This window comes from Zingiber officinale, chromosome 1B, assembly GCF_018446385.1.
Source record: "Zingiber officinale cultivar Zhangliang chromosome 1B, Zo_v1.1, whole genome shotgun sequence".
NCBI lineage: Eukaryota > Viridiplantae > Streptophyta > Magnoliopsida > Zingiberales > Zingiberaceae > Zingiber > Zingiber officinale.
Genome location: NC_055986.1, coordinates 168,107,701 through 168,132,298, shown reverse-complemented (window position 1 = coordinate 168,132,298; position 24,598 = coordinate 168,107,701). Strand labels below are relative to the sequence as shown.

The 24,598-nt window shown below is 40.3% G+C and overlaps 3 protein-coding genes and 1 non-coding gene across 7 annotated transcripts; 3 read left to right on the top strand and 1 right to left on the bottom strand.

Annotated features, from left to right (window-relative positions):
• The first annotated feature begins 271 nt into the window (after nucleotides 1–271).
• On the top strand, nucleotides 272–3,102 carry LOC121990367 (AT-hook motif nuclear-localized protein 10-like). Of its 4 annotated transcripts, none has more exons than XM_042544521.1 (6): nucleotides 272–353; nucleotides 958–1,460; nucleotides 1,706–1,758; nucleotides 2,301–2,432; nucleotides 2,559–2,723; nucleotides 2,805–3,102. In XM_042544521.1, exons 2-6 carry the CDS (start codon nucleotides 1,037–1,039, stop codon nucleotides 2,937–2,939), a joined length of 909 nt encoding a protein of 302 aa, XP_042400455.1. In that variant the 5' UTR covers nucleotides 272–353; nucleotides 958–1,036; the 3' UTR covers nucleotides 2,940–3,102. The 4 variants fall into 4 exon arrangements, with proteins under 4 accessions (XP_042400455.1, XP_042400462.1, XP_042400444.1 ...); XM_042544528.1 differs by having other exon boundaries at nucleotides 280–353; nucleotides 881–1,460; XM_042544510.1 differs by having other exon boundaries at nucleotides 312–456; nucleotides 2,805–3,101.
• Nucleotides 3,103–3,261: 159 nt separating this feature from the next.
• LOC121990355 (polygalacturonase inhibitor 1-like) lies at nucleotides 3,262–4,511 on the top strand. The gene has a single exon (XM_042544501.1). It carries the CDS (start codon nucleotides 3,262–3,264, stop codon nucleotides 4,261–4,263), a length of 1,002 nt encoding a protein of 333 aa, XP_042400435.1. The 3' UTR covers nucleotides 4,264–4,511.
• A 6,318-nt stretch (nucleotides 4,512–10,829) lies between these two features.
• LOC122044851 (polygalacturonase inhibitor-like) lies at nucleotides 10,830–11,285 on the top strand. The gene has a single exon (XM_042604961.1). The coding sequence runs from the start codon at nucleotides 10,830–10,832 to the stop codon at nucleotides 11,283–11,285; it is 456 nt and encodes a 151-aa protein (XP_042460895.1).
• An 11,835-nt stretch (nucleotides 11,286–23,120) lies between these two features.
• TRNAD-GUC lies at nucleotides 23,121–23,194 on the bottom strand. Its single transcript has one exon. It is a non-coding gene; the product is annotated as a tRNA-Asp (tRNA).
• Nucleotides 23,195–24,598: the final 1,404 nt, after the last annotated feature.

The window sequence follows — 24,598 nt, the reverse complement described above, 5'->3', positions numbered from 1 at the left end:
AGTTGACGGTTGGCATCCGTTTAAGATGAGGTGGAACTTAAAATAAGAGCATTATTTTAATAATTTTTAAAAATATATATATGTTTAAAATATTGCTTATTTTCGATTAAAATATTATTTGTCCCGTTTGGATATTTGTAATTTGTGCATTTAATGGAAGATATTTTAATCTTTCCATTTTATATTTTTAAAAAATATATATATACTTCCAAATTTATCGCTTATAATATTATTTTCCTTAAAAAAATACTAGAAATTATTAGGGGGTGATCTGGAATTGTGCATGACAAATTTTGCTCACCAGCTGCGAAAGATTCTTCCACTGAGATTTCTTCTCTCCCACGATTTGTTCGGTACGCTTCCCTGCTTCGCCCTGCCAAATTCAAAAACCTTTTTTAATTGTGCTTTTTTTTTCCGGGAGCAAATCGAGTGAAAGAAGGCTGAGGAACAGATCTCGTAATTTCTCTAATTTTTCTTGTAGATTTCCTTCTGAATTTGTTATTTCAGGGTTTAATACCTTTATTTTTTTATTTTCCGAAAACCTAAACGGGTTCCCAAATTTCTCATCTGATAATTTCTTATTTTAATTAATTACCAAATTTCGAATTTCATATTTTTATTTCACCCAAAAACTCGGTCATTCTTGACCAGAATAATTTTTTTTTTAAAAAAAAACCCTGTTTTTTACCACGCTTTCTTGTGTTCGCCGTGAATAATTTCATTTTGCGTATGGTTTAGCCGTTTAGGGCTTTCTTACTTCCTCTTCTGAAGTCATTTAACTTTTGAACTAGATCAAAAAAGCTGCGATTTTGATGTTGTTTCAGGAAACGCCGGAAAAAATTGAGAAATCTGTTTGAATTTTACTTTCTTTCCATTGTAGGAGTATATAATTGCTCAGAAATGTATCCGTGGAAATAAAAATCTGATCTTGTTGCACTTTCTTAATGCCCGGCGAAGGTTTCCGTCAATTCATGTTTGCCGCCGGGCGGTCACTGTTGGGATTGTAGCAGTCGGGAAGCATAAAAGGAGCTAACCCATGGAAAGAAATCTGTCTTCTCTGTTCAACGCGAAGATTGTGGATCATGAGAATGGTGTTCGCGTCTACGAACCATCAGGCAGTGCCAGTGTTACTCCCATGTCTCAGGGAGTGACTGGTTGGAGTTCCAGTGTCACTCATCAATTCCATGCAGTGGCAGGCAGCGGCGGCGGCGGCGTTTATCCCGGCAATAGCTCCGGGGAGTCCTTCAAGAGAAAGCGTGGCCGTCCAAGGAAGTATGGTACCGATGGCACGCCAGTACTCGGCGTGTCACCGCTATCAACAAGTCCGGCGGCTCCTCCTCCGAGCACCGGAATATTCTCTCCGGCTACTCATGTTGCTGCAACAGTTGCTGCAGAGGGTGCCAAAAGGGCTAGAGGTCGTCCACGAGGTTCAACCAACAAGCGACCCATAAAAGCTCTTGGTAAGCTACATATTTGTATTGTAAGTTGTTTGCTTCTTGGAAAAGTTTATAAGTCTTCCATGAAGTTTCTGTTGTTTTCTTCCTTGGTTGTCAATTGAAATCAGTTGGATTTATCTAATTCTGGATATTCTATTTAGTATGGTTATCTATTTGGCTCTAGAAATTGCAACTTTGATGACATCTAGAATTGGTTGTCTTTGGTCCGCCATGGCATTTGTGTTTCTTACAAGGTAAATTACTTGCAGGTTCAACTGGAACTGGATTTATGCCTCATGTTATTGCTGTTGAAACTGGAGAGGTAAGTCCTGTTTGTTTTGTTGAACTAGAACTGGTTTTAACAGCATTCTATTGTTTATGAAATTTTTGCTACATCATGATGCTTTCATCACTGGTATAGAATAATTCAATAGGTGGAACTTACTTGAGCACGAATTTAACAGTCAAATAGTTATGAAGTTTCAATCTAAAGATTATTGATGAAGAACAATAGTCAGCTAAATAGTTGTTTTCTCCAAGTTTAAGCCATCTTTTTAGCTTCACTTATACTATTTGGGTCAGCTAAATAGTAAGACTCATTTTGACTGTAGTTGAAGAACTAGGAAGGTGCTACTCTGATTAGGTCTCGAAGCATGCATAGGTGTGAGATCCTTAGTAGAAAAGGAGGTTTCTAATCGAAGAACTATTATGTTATTGCTAGGCTTCAATATCGAATCCTTTTGTTGCACCTGCTATAGACTTTAACCTCACGAGTTTTGCAGATTATATTGCTTGTAATTTCAATGTTCGTCTCTAGCCCAGTCGACACCAAACTGCTTATATCTGCTTTCTTATACTTTTCAGGATGTATCAGCAAAGATCATGGAATTCTCGCAGCAAAGCAGACGTGCGATTTGCGTCCTGTCTGCAAATGGTGCAATTGCAAATGCCTCTCTCTGTCAGGCTGATACACACGGTAGCACCTTAACTTACGAGGTCAGGCTCGGAATCTACTACATTCGTGCACCTTTCATCACTGTGGAAATGCCTGTATCACCTGTTCGATGCTTAAGCCTGATATAACACTTGGTGTTGTTTACAATTTCATGCCCTTTTTAACAGGGTCGTTTTGAAATCCTGTCACTCTCTGGATCATTCCTGCTGACCCAGAGCGGAGGAGGCCAGCATCGTCAAACAAGCAGTCTCAGTGTTTCATTAGCCGATCCCGACGGGCATGTCATAGGCGGCGGGGTGGCGGGCGCATTGATAGCGGCCTCACCGGTGCAGGTAACGTTACTACTATATGTTTCTTGTTGCTTTTTGGTGAAGAAGGCAAGTGAATGAAAATGATCGAAACTGCTGCTGCAGGTGATCGTGGGCAGCTTTAGCTCTCAAGGTCAAGGGAAGAAGGGAACTCTGCAGTTGAGCCCTTCAGGGCCTTCTGCGTCCGGGGCAAAAGACTTGGAAAGACTCGCGTCGCTTGCCGGCAGCTTTTCGGCTTGAGCACCACGACACACACTGAACTAACTTTCTACGAGTAGAGATTTCCAGCCAGCCGTCAAATAGCAGCAGTCCTCTGTGTTTCCTGTGTTAATTGAATCGATTGAGGTTGTGTACACATTCTTTCTTCTTCTTAATTTTCCCGGGAAAATGCTGGTATAAACTTCAAGATTCAAAAGTATTATACACGTTTTGATCACGTGCACTGTACCACCAAGGTCAAAGGTTGGTATTTAACAATTCGTGACCACCGTCGGCCTTTGTCTCTTCCGGCGTGCTATAATTGGAATTCCAAGCCAGCTCCAGATCACTACTTCACGAACAAATGGCTTATCCTTGGACTGCTCTGCTCTCCTCTGCGTTCCTTATCCTCGTCACAGCTCCCGCCGCGCTCTCCGCCTTCGATTGCAACGCCGGCGACCGTGTCGCCCTCCTCGCAGTCAAGCACGCCCTCGGCAGCCCTCCCTTGCTCGCCACGTGGCTCCCCAACACCAACTGCTGCGCCTGGGACAACCTATACTGCGATACCACCACCGGCCGCGTCTACAACGTCTACATCTACGACGCCGGCGTCGCCCCCGGCACCCCAGTCCCCGCCGTGTTCGGAGACCTCCCGTTCCTGGAAAGCCTCTCCCTCGAGGACATGCCCGGCCTCTCCGGGCCCATTCCTCCCTCCTTCGCCCGTCTCTCCCGCCTCTACCTCCTGTGGATCTCCAACACCTCTGTTTCCGGCCAAGTCCCGGCCTTCCTCGTCGGCACCAACCTCAGCGCGCTGACCCTGCCAAACAACAAGCTCTCCGGCGCCATCCCCCCGCAGCTGGCCCGGCTTCCGTACCTCCGGTACTTGGATCTCAGCGGCAACCATCTCTCCGGCTCGATACCGCCGGGGTTGCTCCACGGCGAGTACCAATTCCTCGTACTGTCGAACAACAGGTTGAGCGGGGAGATCCCCGCATCGTACGGCGAGGGGGACGTGAACACGATCGACTTGGGGCGGAACCGGCTGAGTGGTGACCCGGCGTTCTTGTTCAACCGGACGCGGCCGACGGTGAAGCTGGATCTGTCGTGGAACGAGCTCGGGTTCGACCTGACGAAGGCGGAGATGCCGTGGAAGATGGAATACCTGGACCTGAGCCACAACCGCCTCCGGGGCGGCGTCCCGAAGTCACTCAAGGACCTGTACAAGCTGCGGGTGCTCGACTTGTCTTACAACATGCTGTGCGGGGAGATCCCGACGGGGAGGGCGATGGCGTACCACGACGCGGCGAGCTACCTCCACAATAAGTGCCTCTGCGGTACGCCGCTACCGCCATGCCGTCGCCTGTGAGCGGAGCTACGGCATGCGTCGCGGTCTCGAGAGAGTTAATGAAGTCGAGTGCAGCTTGCTCTGTTCGTTTTCTTCTCTGACCGTGATCCATCTTCCGGCTGCGCAGTCAATAATCAGGATCGCTCTGTATTTTGTGTCAAAACAAAAGGAACTTTAGATCTTATTCGATATATTATATATTCCATATTACCATCACAGAGTTTAAGAATTAAAAATTATGGTCTCGTATCTAACATTTACCATTTGTAACCATTAGTATTTTATAGAATATAACTATGTGTCAACTCGGTTGCATCAGTTACGAAGATAGTTGAATAATTATATGAGGTGAGTTGTATTTTTAATAAAAAATAAAATAAAATTAGACTTTGATGATTTTTAAAACGGTAATTTACCAAAGAGCATAAGTAATTATGTGTTTTCTACTATCACTTATGTGGTTTTTGAAATGTGTAGTCTCTTTTTGCCTTTTTACTTATCTCTTTTTTCATTTTTACTTTTCTCGATTCTTGTTTACCTTTTATCCAGAAAAAAAAAATTCTAACCTATATTTGTTTTTATCATGTTACTAATTTTTAAAAAATTAGAAAATCTATATTATTGATTTTTCAGCAACACAATGTTGTTGCTTTTCAAAGGTGTTACTGATTTTTGAAAACCAATAATAAAATTATTACCCACTTAAAGATTTAAGAGACTATAATTTTTAATTGGGATTGAATCACGGAACGCATAATATATCAAATCAAAATTTGTTCAGAAATTTTCAATTTGATATACTGTATGTCACATGGTTCAATATGAATCAAAAGTTATCACTTCTCAAAGTTTATCCAGTATATATATTATAGTAGCTACAAAATCGTAACTGCTACAAGTTCAACTTTAAAAAGTCAAACTTTTAATTCATATTGAACTATGAAACACACGAAAATCTTTGAATAAGTTTTAATTTGATATATTAAGTGTTTTGTAGTTCAATACGAATTAAAAGTTATAGTCTCTCAAAATAACTTATAGTTGTATTAGCTAAGATTTCATAGTTGTTAGAACGTGTTGTTGATCTTCGAAAGACTAGCAACAATGTTGCTGCTGAATTAAACTTTGAGAGACCATAACTTTTGATTGAGATTTAATTATAAGACACACATATATCAAATCGAAAATCTCTGAACGAGTTTTGATTTGATATATTGTGCGTCTCGTGATTCAATTTCAATCAAAAGTTTTAGTCTTTCAAAGTTTAAGTCAGCAACAACATTGTTGCTAGTCTTCCGAAGATCAACAACAAGTTGTAGCAACTACAAAATCGTGACTGCTATAATAACTATAAGTTATAATTTTGATAGTCATACCTTTTCATTTGGGTTGAATTACAAGATACATAATATATCAAATCAAAGCTCATTTAAAGATCTTCGGTTTGATATATTGTGTATCTCATGGTTAAATCTGAGTCAAAAGTTATAACCTCTCAAAATTTACCCAGCATATACGTTGTAGTAGCTATAAAAATGTAGCTGCTACAACTACAAGTGAAATTTTGAGAGATGATAACTTTTAATTCAGATTGAACTATGAGACACACAATATATCAAATTAAAGATCTTTGAACAAACTTCGATTTGATATATTATGTGTCCTGTAATTCAACCCGAATTAAAAGTTATGATCTCTCAAATTATATTTTATAGTTTTATCAGCTATGATTTCGTAGCATATACAACGTATTGCTGATTTTTAAAAGATTATAACTTTTGACTGGGATTAAACCCCCACATGCATAATATATTAAATTGAATCTCGTTCAGAGATCTTCGATGTGATATATTCTGTGTCTTATGATCTTATCTAAGTTAAAAGTTATGGTCTTTCAAAGTTTAAGTCAGTAACAACATTGTTGCTGACCTTTTGGATTAGCAATACATTATAGCAACTATGAAATCATAGTTGCTACAACTATAAGTTATAGGTTTGAGAAGTCATAACTTTTGATTCGGATTGAATTACAAGACGCATAATATATCAAATCAAAGCTTGTTTAAAAATCTTTGATTTGATATATTGTACATTCTATGATTAAATCTGAGTCAAAAGTTATGACCTCTTAAAATTTACTTAGTATACACGTAGCAGCTACAAAATCATAGCTTCTACAACTATGTTCAACTTTAAGAGGTGATACCTGTTGGTGCAATCGATTTCTAGGGTTTTGATATTTGATAATATGTCGATGTATGGTCAAATTGACTTAGGGTTAATCCGAAAAAGACTTGATGTTTGGAAGAGAGAAATATAGTCAGAAATAGATGACTAGCAAGGGTAAGTCATCCAACCCAAGGTTAGGCATGTGAGAAGTCTACTAAGCTAGTAGTCCTAATTGGAGGTTAGGCAAAGAGAAGTCCTGGTGAATGAAGTCTTATCCTAGTGAGTGAAGTTAGGTGGTTGAAGTTCTGGTGAGTGAAGTCAGCCCCTAGTGAGTGAAAATAGGTGGTGGAACTCCTTGTGAGTGAAGTTAGGTAGGGAAAGTCTTGGTGAGCGAAGTTAGGCAATGGAAGTTCTAGTGAGTGAAACTAGGCAACCTTAGGGGAAGGTAACCCTAGGTAATAAAAAATCTTAGAGGAGTAAACTCCAAGCATGTGTTACCAACTGGTTTCCAGTCGACTGCGCACGGTCGATCGAACCAACGAATCTTGAAAGTTGCTAACACTGATTTACTTGAATATTTTATATCTATTGTGCTAACTTATTATTGTAAAAAAATTTTAGTTGATCAGGTTGATCAGACACTGAGCAGGGCCAAAGAAAGTCTAAGCAGGTCTAGAGGACCAGATATTTGATAAGTAAGGTTAGGTAAATAACTGGAGGAGAGAGATTTATAGGTCCCTGGTCAACCGGTAAGAGGAGGGTGAATTGTCTGAAATAGCAAACAAGCCCTTTCTCGATCTTTGGACTAAGTTATACAAACACTTGTTTATAAATTAAAATTAAATGCATAAAATAAAAATAGAGGCAAGATATATTTGCTTAGTTTTTAATCAGAGGATTACTAATGCAAGACAAATGTGGCTGACTAAAATCTCCTTCTTCTAAAGGTGGAGTAGCCTCTTACAACGTTAAAAGCGTAAAAAAATAAAGAACAGAACTAGAAGCTGAAGCACATAATTGGTTTACAAGTGTTGTTCTAAACGCCTGAGATCAGGACTTTATTTATAGTCTGTTGGTCGAATCTGACCATTTGTTGATGTGGCAGCTCCGAACGTCTGGAAGGGCTCCGAGCGACTAGGTGTGGATAAAACTTTATCTACATCGTAACGGCTCGACAAAGATAAAATTTATCTTGTCCTGGCACCCGGACTAGGTTCAGGTGCTCGGACGCCTACGCTCACGCAGGCTCCTGTGGAGGCGCCCTGGGTGGTTCGGGTACCTGGAGTTGGTCCAGACACCTGGGCGGTCCGGGTGCCTGGAGTTGGTCCAGGCGCTCAGAAAGTCAACAACCTGTTGACTATCCATTTCTCCTCCATTCCGACTTTGTTCGCTTGGATGATTTCGACCATCCAAAATATGGCTCACCTGAACCCATTTTTCAGTCTTCTCCTTGAGCAAGCTTTCACTTAGGCTTCTCATCACTCGAAAATGTCGCACACTTCCTTCTCATATGCTAGCATACTCTTCCGCAGCACCTTATCCCTCAGACGCACCAAATCCGTCGACTTTCTCCCATGTCATCGTTTTCACTAGCTGTGTCTTCGGTCGACTTCCTGTGCTCTTAAGTTCTTACACATTTAGATACAATGCATCAAACAAACATAGGACCTAACTTGACTTGATTAATTACACCTAAACGATAACGGGGTACTTACAAGATCTAGTGAGGACGAGCCCCAGTGGGTTATAGGCATTGGCCCAACTTAGATTAATTTTGAAAGTCTAAGTTGAGACCATGACTAGATCCTCGTCTTGGTAAGATACGATCTAAGTCATAATAAATTTATTTTATCACTGTGCTAACTCTATTTTGTAGGGTATATTTGTTATTTGGACTAATGAATTTTTATAGGAGTTAATGGCAAAAATCAGCCTCGGATGAATAGTGTCTGAGGTGCCTCGAATCAACACTTGGAGGCACCCTAGACATGACGGAGGCACCCTCGTAGAGAAGGCACCTCAATGGTGTGTTGGAGGCACCTCTGAGCGCTTGGAGGCCCCCTCTTGCGAATAGAGACTGCAGGTATCGAAGCAGATAGAGGTTACAGTTCGAGGTATCTCAGATAGGGTTGGAAGCATCTTAGATAGAATTTGAGGCGCCCTTAACACTCTATAAAAGCCCTATTCAGCCAGCACAAAGCAGTACTTCAAGAAAACTGATTTTATGTGCTTCCTTGACCATTTGACTGCTCCTATCGTACACTACTACTCTGCCGCATTTAAGCCTTAACAACACAAGAATGACACGATGCAGCTACTTGCTCAAATGAGCCTAGATTTGGGTGACATATAGTTATTGTGTAATATTACTATATCTTTCTTTCTGCTTATTATATTTTAAGGTTGGTAGTATTGTTACCAACCTAACTTTTGTAAATAAGTGATTTGATTATAAATTTCCATCGATAGATCTGAGGGACCTGAATCTTAGAGTAGGAGTCACCGAAGGCTCCAAACGAAGTAATTGATTGCGTACTTTTGTTTTATTACTTAGTTTGTTTCAATTCCGCTGCGTACTCATCTTCAAAATAAAAAAAAATTAAGTTTATAAAATCACATGATTCACCCCTCCCCCCTCTCACGTGCACCATCCCTACAATAACTTTTAATTTAGATTGAACTATGAGATACATAATATATGAAATTAAAGATCTTTAAACGAGTTTCGATTTAATATATTATGCATTCTGTAGTTTAACCAGAATCAAAAGTTATGTCTCTCAAAGTTATAACTTATAGTTATAGCAGCTAAAATTTTGTAATAGCTACAACATGTTGTTGATCTTCGAAAGACCAACAACAACTTTGTTGCTGACTTAAACTTTGAAATACTATAATTTTTGACTGAGATTGAATCACGAGACACATAATAGATCAAATCAAATATCTCTAAACAAGTTTTGATTTGATATATTGTGTCTCATGGTTTAATTCCAGTCAAAAGTTATGGTCTTTTGAAAATAAGCAATATGTTATAACAGCTATGAAATCGTAACTACTACAACTACAAGTTATAACTTTAAGAGACTATAACTTTTGATTCCGATTGAATTACAGAATGCATAATATATAAAATCGAAGCTTCTTCAAAGAACTTCGATTTAATATATTGTGTGTCTCATGGTTCAATATGAATCAAAAGTTATAACATCTTGAAGTTGAACTTATAGTTGTAGCAGCTACGATATGCTGGGTGAACTTTGAGAAATGATAACTTTTGATTCAGATTGATATATGTGATGCTCAATATATCAAATCAAAAATCTTTGAATGAGTTTCGATCTGACATGTTGTGCATCTCGTGATTCAATTTCAGTCAAAAGTTACGATCTCAAAATTTAAATTAGTAACAATGTTTTTGCTAGTTTATGAAAATCAACAACACCTTCAAGAATTAACAACATTGTATTGCCAAAAAGTTAATATTTTTTGAAAACAAGTAACATAATGTTGTCATTGAAAAACAACAACAATATTTTGTTGGTGATTTCGAAAAATCAATAATACAATAAAAAAAATGGATGAACAGTAAAAATGAAGAAGAGAGATTAAGTTATCTGGACATTTTTAAAATTACATATGTAATCAAGAAAAACGTATAATCACTTAAGTTGTTTAGTAAATTATAGTTTTAAAAAGAAAGAGAGTCTTTTAATTTTTGCTTATCCAATACTTTAACGACATTTTAATGTCGATTCTATGGATATGAAAGAAAGTAAACATAGATACACAACCTTAGGCAGATGATACTTTTAAATATTAATGATTAAGAAGATGACAAGCTCCAATCGGTTCACATGGCTTTGCAAGCTTGTCAGTAATCCAAATTTACTGACTTTGAAAAACACAAGAAAATTTCACACTAGCAATTGCCCAATGAAAACTTCATAGTTGAATATTGTCCATGAAAACTAAAATTTAGGGGGCGCTGAGACGAGGAGAGTATTCGTCTTTTGTCACCTTGAAAATTAAAATTTATTTGAAATTGAATTATATATGGGCCAGTTTCCCACTATTTATTTTTATTAAATTTTTTTCTCCACGAGGCCCATTTCAACGTTTCCATTACTGAAATGGCATGGCAAGCCATTAATATGGGGAAAATAATGTGTTTAAATAACTTTAAAAGAAGAAAAATTGTCAGGCCTTTTCCTTTTTAAAATAGTCTGATTCTTAGCAGACTTGTATAACAATGTATCATGATGAAGTTTTGTTTAATTTTTTTATTCTTAGCAGACTTTTGGAAAGAATCGTATTTAACAATTCGCCGCCTCCGTCGGCCTTTGTCTCGCCGGCGTGCTATAAATGGAAATGGAATCATATCCAAAGCCAGCTCCAGATCACTACTTCACGAACAAATGGCTTATCCTTGGACTGCTCTGCTTTCCTCTGCGATCCTTCTCCTCCTCACAGCTCCTGCCGCGCTCTCCGCCTTCGACTGCAACGCCGGCGACCGTGCCGCCCTCCTCGCAGTCAAGCACGGGCTCGGCAGCCCTCCCTTGCTCGCCACGTGGCTCCCCAACACCAACTGCTTCGCCTGGGACAACCTCTACTGCGATACCACCACCGGCCGCGTCTACAACGTCTACATCTACGACGCCGGCGTCGCCCCCGGCACCCCAGTCCCCGCCGCGTTCGGAGACCTCCCGTTTCTCGAAAGCCTCTCCCTCGAAGACATGCCTGGCCTCTCCGGTCCCATCGCTCCCTCCTTCGCCCGCCTCTCCCGTCTCTCCCTCCTAGGCATCTCCAACACCTCGGTTTCCGGCCAAGTCCCGGCCTTCAGTGATCCAATACGGCACATAATTTTAATATAAGGAACCTATCCGTTAAAACGCCTGTAAAAGTCTCTAGCAAGCCTTTTGATTGCACTCTCCAAATTTATTCAATTTCTTTTTTCAAAATGATCTGGAAGTTCCAACTATAAGATCAAGATCTTCTTCGTGCCCAAACGGACAATTATGCAACGATTTTAGATATGTTTTTATTAGCGTTTCTTAATTTATTTTGATGGTTAATAAAATTTTTTTATGGATCCAGATCAATTATCTTTGAAATTAATTGATTTTAAAAATTAAATACATAGATTATTAAAAAAAAGACCTTCTCCATACCACAGATGTAGTACAATGATAAACTACTTAAAAAATAAATAAAATAATTCAAATTCTAATTCAAATAGGAATAAATACTCTGAAATGAATATCTAAGAGTATGTATAAATTATATTTCTAATTTTCCGAAGGGTGAATATAATTTATCTCCAAAATTCATAGAACCTAAGAATTATAAAAAAATCAATTAAAATTTTTGTAAATACAAAGGAGATTGATAAGATGAAGTAGATTATTTTTGAAAGAGTAATTAATATTTAGGTGGTGTTTGGTTCTCTCCTAGGAATCGGAATGAGAATGTGTATCATAGAATTGTGGAATAGGAAATGGGTATGAGATTGGGTATCATTATTAAAAATAATGTTTGGTTAGTTGAATATTTTCAATCGGAATGAACTTAAATTTCCTTTTTTACCCTTAGAGGAAAATAAGAAAAAAAAATTAGATGAAAAATAAAGTTGAATGTGAGGGAAACATATGATGAGAGAGAATGATGAGAGAAAAAGTATGATGAGAGAGAAAGTGTGATGGGAGAAAATGAAAAGAGGGAAAGTGTGATGAGAGAAAATGAGGAGAGAGAGTGTAATAGGAGAGATTGAGAAGAGAAAAAGTATGATGAGAGAGAAAATGTGTTGAGAGAGAAAGAGTGATGGGAAAAAATGAAGAGAGAGAATGTGTGATGAGAGAAAATGAGAAATTGAGAAGAGAAAGTATGATGAGAAAATGTTATGAGAGAGAAAGTGTGATAGGAAAAAATGAAGAAAGGGAAAGTGTGATTAGAGAAAATAAGGAGAGAGAGTGTGATGGAAGAGAATAAAGAGAGAGAAAGTGTGATGAGAGAAAATATGGAGAAAGAATATGGTAAGAGAGATTGAGGAGAGAGAAAGTGTGATAAAAAAATGAGGAGAGAATGAAGAGAAAGAAAATATTGAGAGAGAGTGTGTGTGTGATGAGAGATAATACAGAGAGAAAATAGTAGAGAATGTGTGATGAGAGAGAATGAGGAGAATGTGATAGAAGAGAATGAAGAGAGAGAAATGTTGGTGCAACCTTAGGTCAAGGTTGACCTGGTTGACCCGACTCGAGTTGACTTGACTCGAGTTGTATTTTGATGTTTGACTTGGGAAGATTGTTGATGCAACTTTAGGTCAAGGTTGACCTAGTTGAGTTGCATGTTGATGTTTGACACTCGTGAGGGAGTTCTATTCTTGATATGGGACAAGAATAGATGTTTGGGAGATTATTGGTGTAACCGTAGGTCTAGGTTGACCTGGTTGACCTGATTCGGGAAAAAGTCCAAGTATGGAGACTTGGCACCGGAAAAGTCCAAGCAGGGAGCTTGGCACTGGAAAAGTCCAAGTATGGAGACTTGGCATTGGAAAAATCCAAGCAGGGAGCTTGGCACGCGAAAAGTCCAAGTATGGAGACTTGGCACGGGAAAAGTCCAAGTATGGAGACTTGGCACGGAGAAGTCCTGGTGAGTGAAGCCAGGCAGTGGAAAGTCCTAACTGGGATGTTAGGCAGTTGAAAAGTCACCGTGAGTGAAGCCGAGCGTGGAAAGTCCTAAGCGGGATGTTAGGCGGTTGGGAAGTCTGGTGAGTGAAGCCGAGGCAAGGGAAAGTCACGTGAGTGAAGCCGAGCGGAAAAAGTCTGTGAGTGAAGCCGAGATTGGAAATCTGGTGAGTGAAGCGGTGAAAATCCTAGTGAGTGAAGCTAGGTGAATGAGAAAGTCCTAGCGGGATGTTAGGCGGTGTGGAAAGTCACAGTGAGTGAAGCAGGCGGTTGGAAAGTCCCGTGAGTGAAGCCAAGGCGGTGAGAAAGTCCTAACTAGGATGTTGGGGATTGGAAATCTGGTGAGTGAAGCCGGAAAGTCCCGTGAGTGAAGCCGAGCAAGGAAAATCCAGATGGATCAGGGATGATCGGACTTCTGGTGTTGGAAAGTCCAAGTAGATCAAAGGGATTGACCGGACACTTGGCAGGGAGTTCTAGCAGGTCAAGGGAGTGACCAGATGTTAGGGATGAAGTACCAATAGGTCAAGGTTGACCGGATATTGGTTTGGAAGTCTTGGGACTTGGTTTGGGCCAAACCCAAGCTCTGGATCGGTCACCAGACCGATCCAGTGATACTTGTTTGCTCTGATCGGTCTGGTGACCGATCAGATACCAAACAGAAGCTCTCTGTTCGGTTACTGATCGGTCTGGTGACCGATCAGCAAGCGAACAGAGGCGAAAGAGAGGCAGGCTGATCGGTCCACAGACCGATCAGGCCATGTCCTGATCGGTCTGGGGACCGATCAGAGACGATGTCGCTGAGGTTGGGATCGGTCTGTAGACCGATCCAGCTATGGCCTGATCGGTCCACAGACCGATCAGAACCCGCACAGAAGGTGGGCAGCTTTCTGTGAAGAAAGCTGATCGGTCTGGGGACCGATCAGAATAGGTCCTGATCGGTCTCCTGACCGATCCAGGCACTAGCCGTTGCGTCGCAACGGCTAGATTTCTTCTGTGTTTTCTTCGCTTTCTTCGCAGGTTATAAAAGGAGGGCTACGGCTGCGAGCCAAAGGTTTCTTCTCTCCTTCTGCTGAATCTTTTCTGCTTCCTGCTGAGCTTTGGTTGAGCTCTCATTGTGCTGAGTTCTGTTGAACTCGTCGAAGCTCTGCGTGAGTTTCCTGCTGGTGTTCTAGCTGCTGGATCCGAGAAGCTGCTGCTTCATCAAGGTTCCAGTCGACAACAAGAGGCAAGCAAGTGTATTACAATTTCTATTGTTCTTGTTTGTTTTCTCCATTGTTGTACTCCTTTGTTTGCTGTTGCAAAAGATTGTGGTGAGGTTTCTCCACCCATAAGGAGTTTATATTAGCCGGTTCTCCGGGGACTCATCCACCGACGGATTGACCGGACTCGTCCACCTTACGGACACGCCGAGGAGTAGGAGCCCTAATCTCCGAACCTCGTTACATCCATCGAGTTTGAGGTTTGATTTCTTTCCTTGTCGCTTCTATTGTTTTATTTCCGCTGCGCTAACTCGACATTGTAGAAAGAATCGAACGAATTGGGGTCGGCTATTCACACCCCCCTCTCTAGCCGTACGAAGGATCCTAACAAGTGGTATCAGAGCAAGGCCGCTCTTCATCGGATTCACACCCGTGGGAGCACAAGCGCTAGAGATGGATCAATTCGGAGAAGACATCACCATTCCACCCTTCTACAACGACAACTTCGCATATTGGAAGGTAAGGATGATGTATTTTCTTAGGACTAATATGTGGAATTGGTTTTGTGTACAAGAAGGGTTTACTCCTCCAATGGATAAAGAAGGAGAGCCTCTAGAGAAGAACAAGTGGACAAAGGAACAAGTCCATCAATCAACGGTCAACAATGAGGTAACTAAAACAATTGAATTTTCATTACCTACTAATATTTTGCGTAAGATAGGTGAATACAACAATGCCAAGGAGTTGTGGGATAACTTGGCCAAGTACCATGAGGAGAGTTCCACTTCAAGTCATGAAGAGGAGCCTAGTGAGCCAAGTAGCTCACATCATGGAGGGAGCGAATTGGGAGTTGAGGGCTACTCAACATCCAAGGAAGAAGAGGAGGAGAGTTCCTCTTGTTCAAGTTCGGAGCAAGAAGAAGAGGCATCTACCTCCGGAAGGGATGAGGAAGAGAGCTCACACCCATGCCCAAACCTAGGTAACTCAAGCATTTCAATTTCAAATAAGTTACATATAATATGCTTTGAGTGTAGGGAGTGTGGACATTACAAGAGCAAATGTCCAAAGAGAGTTAGGAAGACTCCACCGGCACCAAAGGTCAAGGAAGCCGGAGTCCCAACACGCAAAGGCAAGAAGCACGTGGTGTGCTTTCAATGCAAGCAACGGGGACACTATAGGAGCCAATGTCCGAAGGGGAGGAAACCTCGCAAGGACAAGAGATCGAGCACATCGATAGGGGGAGCTAAGGCAAACCCTAAGGTATCTTTTAAGGCTCATTCGTGCAATTCTAGTAGGATACATGCTAGTAATTTTATTGCATTAGTCAATAATGATAAGCATGTTAACCTTAGGAATCAATACATGTGTTTAGATGCTAAGCATGTTAACTTAGATAAGGATAATACTAGGAAGGCCAACTCTAGGATTAACTCATCTAAGGCTAAGGAGAACCTAGGTAGAAACCCCAAGACAACTAGACATATGCCTAGGAACACCTCAAGAAAGAATGATAAATCAACACTTGAGGTATTAGAGAAGGAGAATCAAGTCTTGAGGTCAAGACTTGATACTTTGGAAAAGGCTCTTAAGAACTTGGAGAAGTCATCTCTAGGGTTTAAGGGTCAAATTTCAAAGCCCAAGGACAAGAAAGGTTTGGGTCACAAATCTAAGTCCCAAATGGTCAAGCCCACTTACCACAATGTTCCATTCGATTATGGAACAAAACCTAGGGCTAGGAAGACCATCACCAAGGTCACAAGGGGAGTCACCCCTAGAGTTGATCTTGATGAGTCCCAAATGACCAAGGCTTTAAAGCCTAAGAGGGTCATTAGGAGGGTTGCTAGGGAAGTTATCCCTAGTGAATATTTAGTGAACCCAATGAGCTCTAATAGGTATTGGGTTCCTAGGAGCATCTTCTCTACCCCATAGATGGGTTAGAGAGTGTCAACTCCAATAAGAAGGGTAGTTAACCCAACTTTGAGGAAATTGACACTCAAGGAGCATTTTCAAGGTTTGTGTGAACCTTTGAAAATGAAATGAATTATCATTTACTCCTTTGAAGAGTTAAATGTGCCTAAAGATTGGAAATCTCATTTTTAATCTCAATTGGCACAATTTGGAAAAACCTAGAGAAATATCAAATTGGGATTTTGATACTCTCTTAGGTAATCAAGGCAATCCGGGCCTTAATTTAGAAGTGCTACTCTTGTAGAGTCTTAAATGGTATAAATCAAACAAGAGATCAAGAAATGCCAATTTGGGTTTTGACATTTTCTTGGAGCACTTTGGGCAATCTAGGATTAGAATTTAAGTTAGCTAAGTAATTAAGGATACTTAGATAGGTAATCTAGGTATTTTATTTGTGTTAACTTACCATGATTATTTGCCATATGCCATGTCATCATCTCTTGCATTATAATCAATGAAATTGATTTAAGGACAAACATATAATTTGATATTGAGATCAAATTGGTGTTTAGAGAATGCATGAGACCTTAGTCTAAGATACCTAAACCCATATCTCACATCAAAATTGACATGGATGTGTTTGATACACTTTAGATGTGTGTGAGATATTAGGATCATGAGTTAGGATCAAGGTGCATAGTTCTTGTACCTAGATGAGCCTAATTCAAGAAATGAGGGATCATAGGGAAAGCTTGTGTACAAGTCATGTACATTTAGCCCTAAGATTATGGTCCTAAATTCAAATGGTTTTAAAAGCATTTTAAAATTGATTTGGAAAACCTTGATGAAGCTTTCCTAGTGATAGCATTCATCATTGAACATTGTGATACAAAGTTGAGTTAAAACTTGAACTATTTCAAAGTTTTTGAACTTTGTATCAAGATTTGAAAATGGAAACTATTTTCATAGAAAATTATTTTTCCATGATAGTGTATGATATGAGGAATGTATCCTCAAAATTTCACAATTTTTCGAATTTTCTGGAATTTTTTAGGAGTTTCTGAATTTCCGGGAAGGAAATCAGAAATCTCTGATTTCAGAGGCTGGATCGGTCACCGGACCGATCCAGGGAAGGACTGATCGGTCTAGGGACCGATCCAGGTGGTTTCTGATCGGTCTGGGGACCGATCAGTGCGTGCCAGGTTCTGATTTTCAGCAGGTGTCTGAAATTTCAGTTTTTGAAGTTGAGTTTCGAATTTCTGAAGGTTTGAGACTCTCCAAGACATTGTTGGTGCAATGGTCAAGGGGGAGTTGATCATTAGGGGGAGTTTTACCTATTAGTCAAGGGGGAGTTGACTTTTAGGGGGAGTTTTTACTCCTTAAGATTTTTGAGGATTAGTGATATGGGATTATCGCTAAGTTGATTGTTGAGTTTAGTACCAAGGGGGAAATTAAGAGTTTCAATGAAAGGTATGGGACTTTCATTAGGAAGAAACTCTTGACCTTGATACTCTTTTTTTTTTCTTTTTGATGTGTGTCAAAAAGGGGAGAGCGTTCATTGGAGAATTATTGGAAAACCCAAGTTAGGTTATCGGGTTAACCTAAGCTAGGGGAAGAATGTCAAGGAATGTTCGAGGAAGAACATTGGAATACTTTTTGATGTGTGTCAAAAAGGGGGAGAATTATTGGAGAACCCAAGTTAGGTTATCGGGTTAACCTAAGGGGAGAATGTCCAGAGAATGTTCAAGGAAAGAACATTGGACATTAGAAGATGGTTGGAAAACCTAAGTTAGGTTATCGGATTAACCTAACTTGATTATGGTTTTGTCAAACATCAAAAAGGGGGAGATTGTTGGTGCAACCTTAGGTCAAGGTTGACCTGGTTGACCCGACTCGAGTTGACTTGACTCGAGTTGTATTTTGATGTTTGACTTGGGAAGATTGTTGATGCAACTTTAGGTCAAGGTTGACCTAGTTGAGTTGCATGTTGATGTTTGACACTCGTGAGGGAGTTCTATTCTTGATATGGGACAAGAATAGATGTTTGGGAGATTATTGGTGTAACCGTAGGTCTAGGTTGACCTGGTTGACCTGATTCGGGAAAAAGTCCAAGTATGGAGACTTGGCACCGGAAAAGTCCAAGCAGGGAGCTTGGCACTGGAAAAGTCCAAGTATGGAGACTTGGCATTGGAAAAGTCCAAGCAGGGAGCTTGGCACGCGAAAAGTCCAAGTATGGAGACTTGGCACGGGAAAAGTCCAAGTATGGAGACTTGGCACGGAGAAGTCCTGGTGAGTGAAGCCAGGCAGTGGAAAGTCCTAACTGGGATGTTAGGCAGTTGGGAAGTCCTGGTGAGTGAAGCCAGGCAAGGGAAAGTCCTGGTGAGTGAAGCCAGGTGGGAAGTCCTGGTGAGTGAAGCCAGGCAAGGGAAAGTCCTGGTGAGTGAAGCCAGGCAGACGGAAAAGTCCTGGTGAGTGAAGCCAGGCAGATTGGAAATCCTGGTGAGTGAAGCCAGGTGAAAATCCTAGTGAGTGAAGCTAGGTGAATGAGAAAGTCCTAACTGGGATGTTAGGCAGTGTGGAAAGTCCTGGTGAGTGAAGCCAGGCAGTGGGAAAGTCCTGGTGAGTGAAGCCAGGCAGTGAGAAAGTCCTAACTAGGATGTTAGGCAGTGTGGAAATCCTGGTGAGTGAAGCCAGGTGAAAGTCCTGGTGAGTGAAGCCAGGCAAGGGAAAATCCAGATGGATCAGGGATGATCGGACTTCTGGTGTTGGAAAGTCCAAGTAGATCAAAGGGATTGACCGGACACTTGGCAGGGAGTTCTAGCAGGTCAAGGGAGTGACCAGATGTTAGGGATGAAGTACCAATAGGTCAAGGTTGACCGGATATTGGTTTGGAAGTCTTGGGACTTGGTTTGGGCCAAACCCAAGCTCTGGATCGGTCACCAGACCGATCGGTGATCTGTTTGCTCGATCGGTCCGTGACCGATCGATACAAGCTCTGTTGATTCTTGATCGGCCCGTGACCGATCGCCAGCGAACAGAGGCGAAGAGAGGCGGTGATCGGTCCACGCATCGAGGCCATGTCCCGATCGGTGCGGGGACCGATCGAGACGATGTCGCTGAGGTTGGGATCGGTCAGACCGATCCATATTTGATCGGTCCCGCACCGATCGAACCCGCATGTAAGGTGGGCGGCTACGTGAAGAAAGCGATCGGTCCGGGACCGATCGAATAGGTCTGATCGGTCTCCGACCGATTCAGTAACCGCGCCGCAACGCCAGATTTCTTCTGTTTTCTTCGCTTTCTTCGCAGTTATAAAAGGAGGGCTACTGCGAGCCAAAGTCTTCTTCTTCTTCTTTGAATCTTTTCGCTTCTGCGAGCTTTGGTTGAGCTCTCATTGTCTTGAGTTCTTGAACTCGTCGAAGCTCGCGTGAGTTTCTCCGGTGTTCTAGCTGGATCCGAGAAGTCGCTTCATCAAGGTTCCGACAACAAGAGGCAAGCAAGTGTATTACAATTTCTATTGTTCTTGTTTGTTTTCTCCATTGTTGTACTCCTTTGTTTGCTGTTGCAAAAGATTGTGGTGAGGTTTCTCCACCCATAAGGAGTTTATATTAGCCGGTTCTCCGGGGACTCATCCACCGACGGATTGACCGGACTCGTCCACCTTACGGACACGCCGAGGAGTAGGAGCCCTAATCTCCGAACCTCGTTACATCCATCGAGTTTGAGGTTTGATTTCTTTCCTTGTCGCTTCTATTGTTTTATTTCCGCTGCGCTAACTCGACATTGTAGAAAGAATCGAACGAATTGGGGTCGGCTATTCACACCCCCCCTCTCTAGCCGTACGAAGGATCCTAACAAGAAAGTGTGATGAGATAAAATATGGAGAGAGAGTATGGTAAGAGAGATTGAAGAGAGAGAAAGAATGATGAAAGAGAAAGCATGATGAAAACAATGAGGAGAAAATGAAGAAAGAGAAAATAATGAGAGTGTGTGTGATGAGAGAGAATACAGAGAGAAAATGGTAGAGAATGTGTGATGAGAGAGAATGAGGAGAGAGAAAGTGTGATAAGATAAAATATGGAGAGAGAGTATGGTAAGAGAGATTGAAGAGAGAAAAATGATGAGAGATAAAGCATGATGAAAAAATGAGGAGAGAATGAAGAGAAAGAAAATAATGAGAGTGTGTGTGATGAGATAGAATACAGAGAGAAAATGGTAGAGAATGTGTGATGAGAGAGAATGAGGAGAGAAAGTATGTTGAGAGAGAAAATGTGATAATAGAATGAGGAGAGAGAAAAAATTTGAGCAAAAAAAAAAGGTGGAACCGCCACCCCAGCGGCCCCCTGAGCCCGGCCCCACATGATTTCAGAGGGAGTAAATCACGGTTAAGCTGGGCGGGTAAGTGGACTGGGGGTCTCAGGAATTTTAGGCCAGCAGACCAAGATTTTATTCTTGTGTGCAACTGGCGACCTTCGACCCTGCGACCATTTGAGCAAACTCCAGGCCACTTACCAGCTGATCCAGCCCGTGGGGGCAAGGAGAAAAAATGATGAGAGAGAACAAGGAGAGAGAGTGAAATGAAAAAAATTGAATAAATATACGAAGGGTATTTTCGTCTAAAACTTAATTTTTATTTCCATTCCATCAAACCCAAGGGAGGAGGTCGGTTTCATCCATACCCAAATTTTTGAATTTCATTTTAAAATCCTAATTCCATTTCCATCAACCAAATACAAGGTTTGAAAATGAATCTATTCTCTCATTCCCAAACCTCTAAACTAAAGGTTAGTTTAGTTTAAGGTTAGTTTTCCGTCAGCCCACAATTTGGGGACGGAAAAAAGCCCAACATGGTTTGTAGTCTATGATCCATTATGTTCTTTCTTTGCTTTTCCTACATCAGGTTTATAAAAACATTTTAGCAAAATGACATCAGTTATTTTTGTGTGATCCCCTACGACAAAATGGAAATAGCAATTAAATTCGATTTCTAAATTAGCAACAGAATAAAATTTAATTTTTAAATTAGCAATTGAATTATTTTGGATCCCTGACTTAGGAGGTTAAGATAATGGATAAAAATTACGCATCCGTTTAAGATTCAGCATATAACGATCGAATTTAATTTTGGTCATTGAATTAGGGACTTAAATTATTCACTCAGGGTAAAAGGTGAATATGTTCGTTCCTAGTATTCCTGTCAATCTGTCCTAGGACCAATATGAAGGAGATAAATCACAGACGACTACTAGCCTTTGGAATAGTGACTAGCACATAAGGGAGACATTTACCTCGACTTTACCTAGATTCGAACCCCAGATCTCATTGGTGGCAACACCTCATGTGCTAGCTACTAGACCCATCCGAGGGGTCAACTTAAATTATTCACGGTCCCTAATTAGGAGGTTAGGGTGACAGATAAAATTGAATATCCGTTTAAGATCCAATATATAGCAATCAAATTTAATTTTGGTCGCTAAAATTGGGGATCAAAATTATTTTTAGTCCTTAATTAAAAAAAAAATTAATCAGGTTGGATAACGTCGAGTCTGGAGTGATCGGTCCGGTCCAACGAAAGTTTCCCACCGGCTATCAGGATAAATCAAAAAGTACTCGTAGCCGGTAGTACAGGAGCCCAACATCCTTTAGTTAAGTGCCTCATTTTTAATCCTTAACTAGGAGGTTAGGATTATGGGCAAAAATTGTATATACGTTTAGAGTTTAGTAATTAGCTACCAAACTTAAATTTAATCTCTAATTTAAATTCGGTCCTAATTTAGGGACTGAAGTTAATTAAGAACTGAATTTATTAGGGACCAAATTTAATTTCAGTCATTAAATTAGAAATCAAAATCACTATCGCTAATTTAGAAGTAAGGGTATTCAAATGTGTTGATGATTTAGCGATCATTATATTAATATACTAAAATTTAGGCCTAATTTATGATTTAATTTCACATTTACGACTAATTACATTGGTTAAATGTCATATCTAATGTTGAAATATTACGTAGAGACCGAAATTAAGGGGGCGTTTGGTTTAGGGTAATAGGAGAGGGGAATGGGAATGAGAATCATTGATTACCATTGTTAATATTTGGATTATAGGAATAGGAATACAAATAAGGGAATGAATCCTTGAAATTGGGTAATAACTCATTCCCATGTACCTCTCCTTCAATGAGTCATTACCCTATTTTCATCAATCAAAATATTCCCTTATTCCAAAAATACCCTTGACTTAAAACTAAAATTTTCTCCATTAATATCAAATATAAAAATATATTTATTTATTTTTTCTTTCGTATCACTTCTCTCTCATCATTTTATCACACACTTTCTCTCTCCTATCACACTCTCTTTCTCCTTTTTTTCTCATTGCACTTTCTCTCTCATCATACTTTCTCTCTCCTCAATCTCTTCCATCGCACTGTCTTCCTTCTTTTTTTTCTCATTACACTTTCTCTCTCATCACACTTTCTCTCTCCTCAATATCTCTTGTCATACTCTCTCCTTTTTTCCTTAACACACTTTCTCTCTCATCACACTTTCTCTCTCCTCAATTTCTCCCATCATACTCACTGTTCTCTTTTTTTCTCATCACACTTTCTCTCTCACTATACTTTCTCTCTTACCATACTTTCTCTCTCTTCAATCTCTCTCATCACACTCTCTCTCCTCATTTTTTCTCATTATATTTTCTCTCTCTTCATCCTCTCCCATTATACTTTCTCTCACATCATATTTTCTCTCTCATCATGCTCTCTAATGAAAGAAATGGAAATTCCCATATTTGTCTGATGATAAATACGAAATAAAAACAAAAGAAATAGGGATCCCGCTGGGTATTAGCTCTTGCTCCCTCTTTCTTTTTTCACGTTAAATAAATGGATAAATTTATTTAACGGATCGGATCCTAGTTCGGGACTGACGGGGCTCGAACCCGCAGCTTCCGCCTTGACAGGGCGGTGCTCTGACCAATTGAACTACAATCCCAGCGAGGTGTATGGTATACATATTCTTAATGGTTTTATTTTTGATGGTTTTATTCTTAATGGTTTTCTACAATCACACTTTCTTTTCTTATTTTCTCTCATTACACTTTCTCTCTCTTCATTCTTTCTCATCACACTTTCTCTCTTATCATATTTTCTCTATCATCATATTTTCTCTCTGTAACGCCCGAAAATTCTCAAACTTGCATTAGAATTATTCTATGTTTTTTCTGGAATTTTTAGATATTTTTCCGGAATTTTCCGAGTAACGGAAATAGCAAAAATAATTAGAAGAATAAAAAGGCTTAAGCGGGAATCAAACCCGGGACCTCTCGGGTCCGCTAAACCTTTAGTTAGCCTTAGTAACCGGTGAACCCAGCAGGGCCGTGCTGAAAGGAAAGGAGAATCAAATATATTTATATTTAAGTTGGGCATAGTTATCCGCTTAATATAAATAGGAAAAACTTAAGTGTGGGTTTGGTTTAATTTGGTTCGGCAGCCCTCTCCTCACAAAACCTCACGCCAATTATTTTCTCCAAACCCTCACCGACGCCAACCCCTCCTTCCTCTCCTTCTCTCGGCGCCAACACCCAAACAACCTAGGGTTCTCTCCCTAGGGTCCCAAGGTCACTTTCCGGCGACGATTTCAGCACGAGGACATTCCCCTCCGCGAGTAGAGCACGTGGACGCGAGCGGATGTTGGAGTGTATACTGAAATCATAAGCTTTGTAAACATTCATTATGAATAAAGAATCACATTTGGTCAAATTGTCTACATTTGTTTGTAGTTGTTCATATAATTTATATTGTAGATAACATAGTATGTGATGTCACATGCAGAAGATGATGTTATCAGTACCTTATAAATTATAAACAGTAGCTCACGACTAAAATGGAAAGGAACAAACCATTAGAAGGTCGTAGTGTAATTAGGTATTAGTTTATCTTGACTATATAATTACACTAGTACACTCAGAGTGTATTGAGTAGGACCATTAGAGGTCGTTTCTTTTATACTGACTTTATAAAGGAACAAAGACCTCAGTTATTATGGAAGTGTGTGCTCTTAATCCTAATATAATAACAAGCACATATGTTTGATATTTATTTCTTTAATTTATCAATGGGTGAGATTTAGTTCGATGAATCAATAAATCCGATAAGTTGGGAAATTGTATCACTTATAGTGTGTGTTGTTGATTATAGAAGGAAACTGTGTCCTAGAGATACTAGGTTGATAATGTCCTCAAGAGGAGCTCATAAAAATTGTCATGTTAAACCCTGCAGGTGGACTTAGTCCGACATGATAATAAGGTTGAGTGGTACTACTCTTGGACTTAGATATTAATTAAATGAGTTGTCAGTAACTCACTTAATTAGTGGACATTCGATATCTTAAACACAG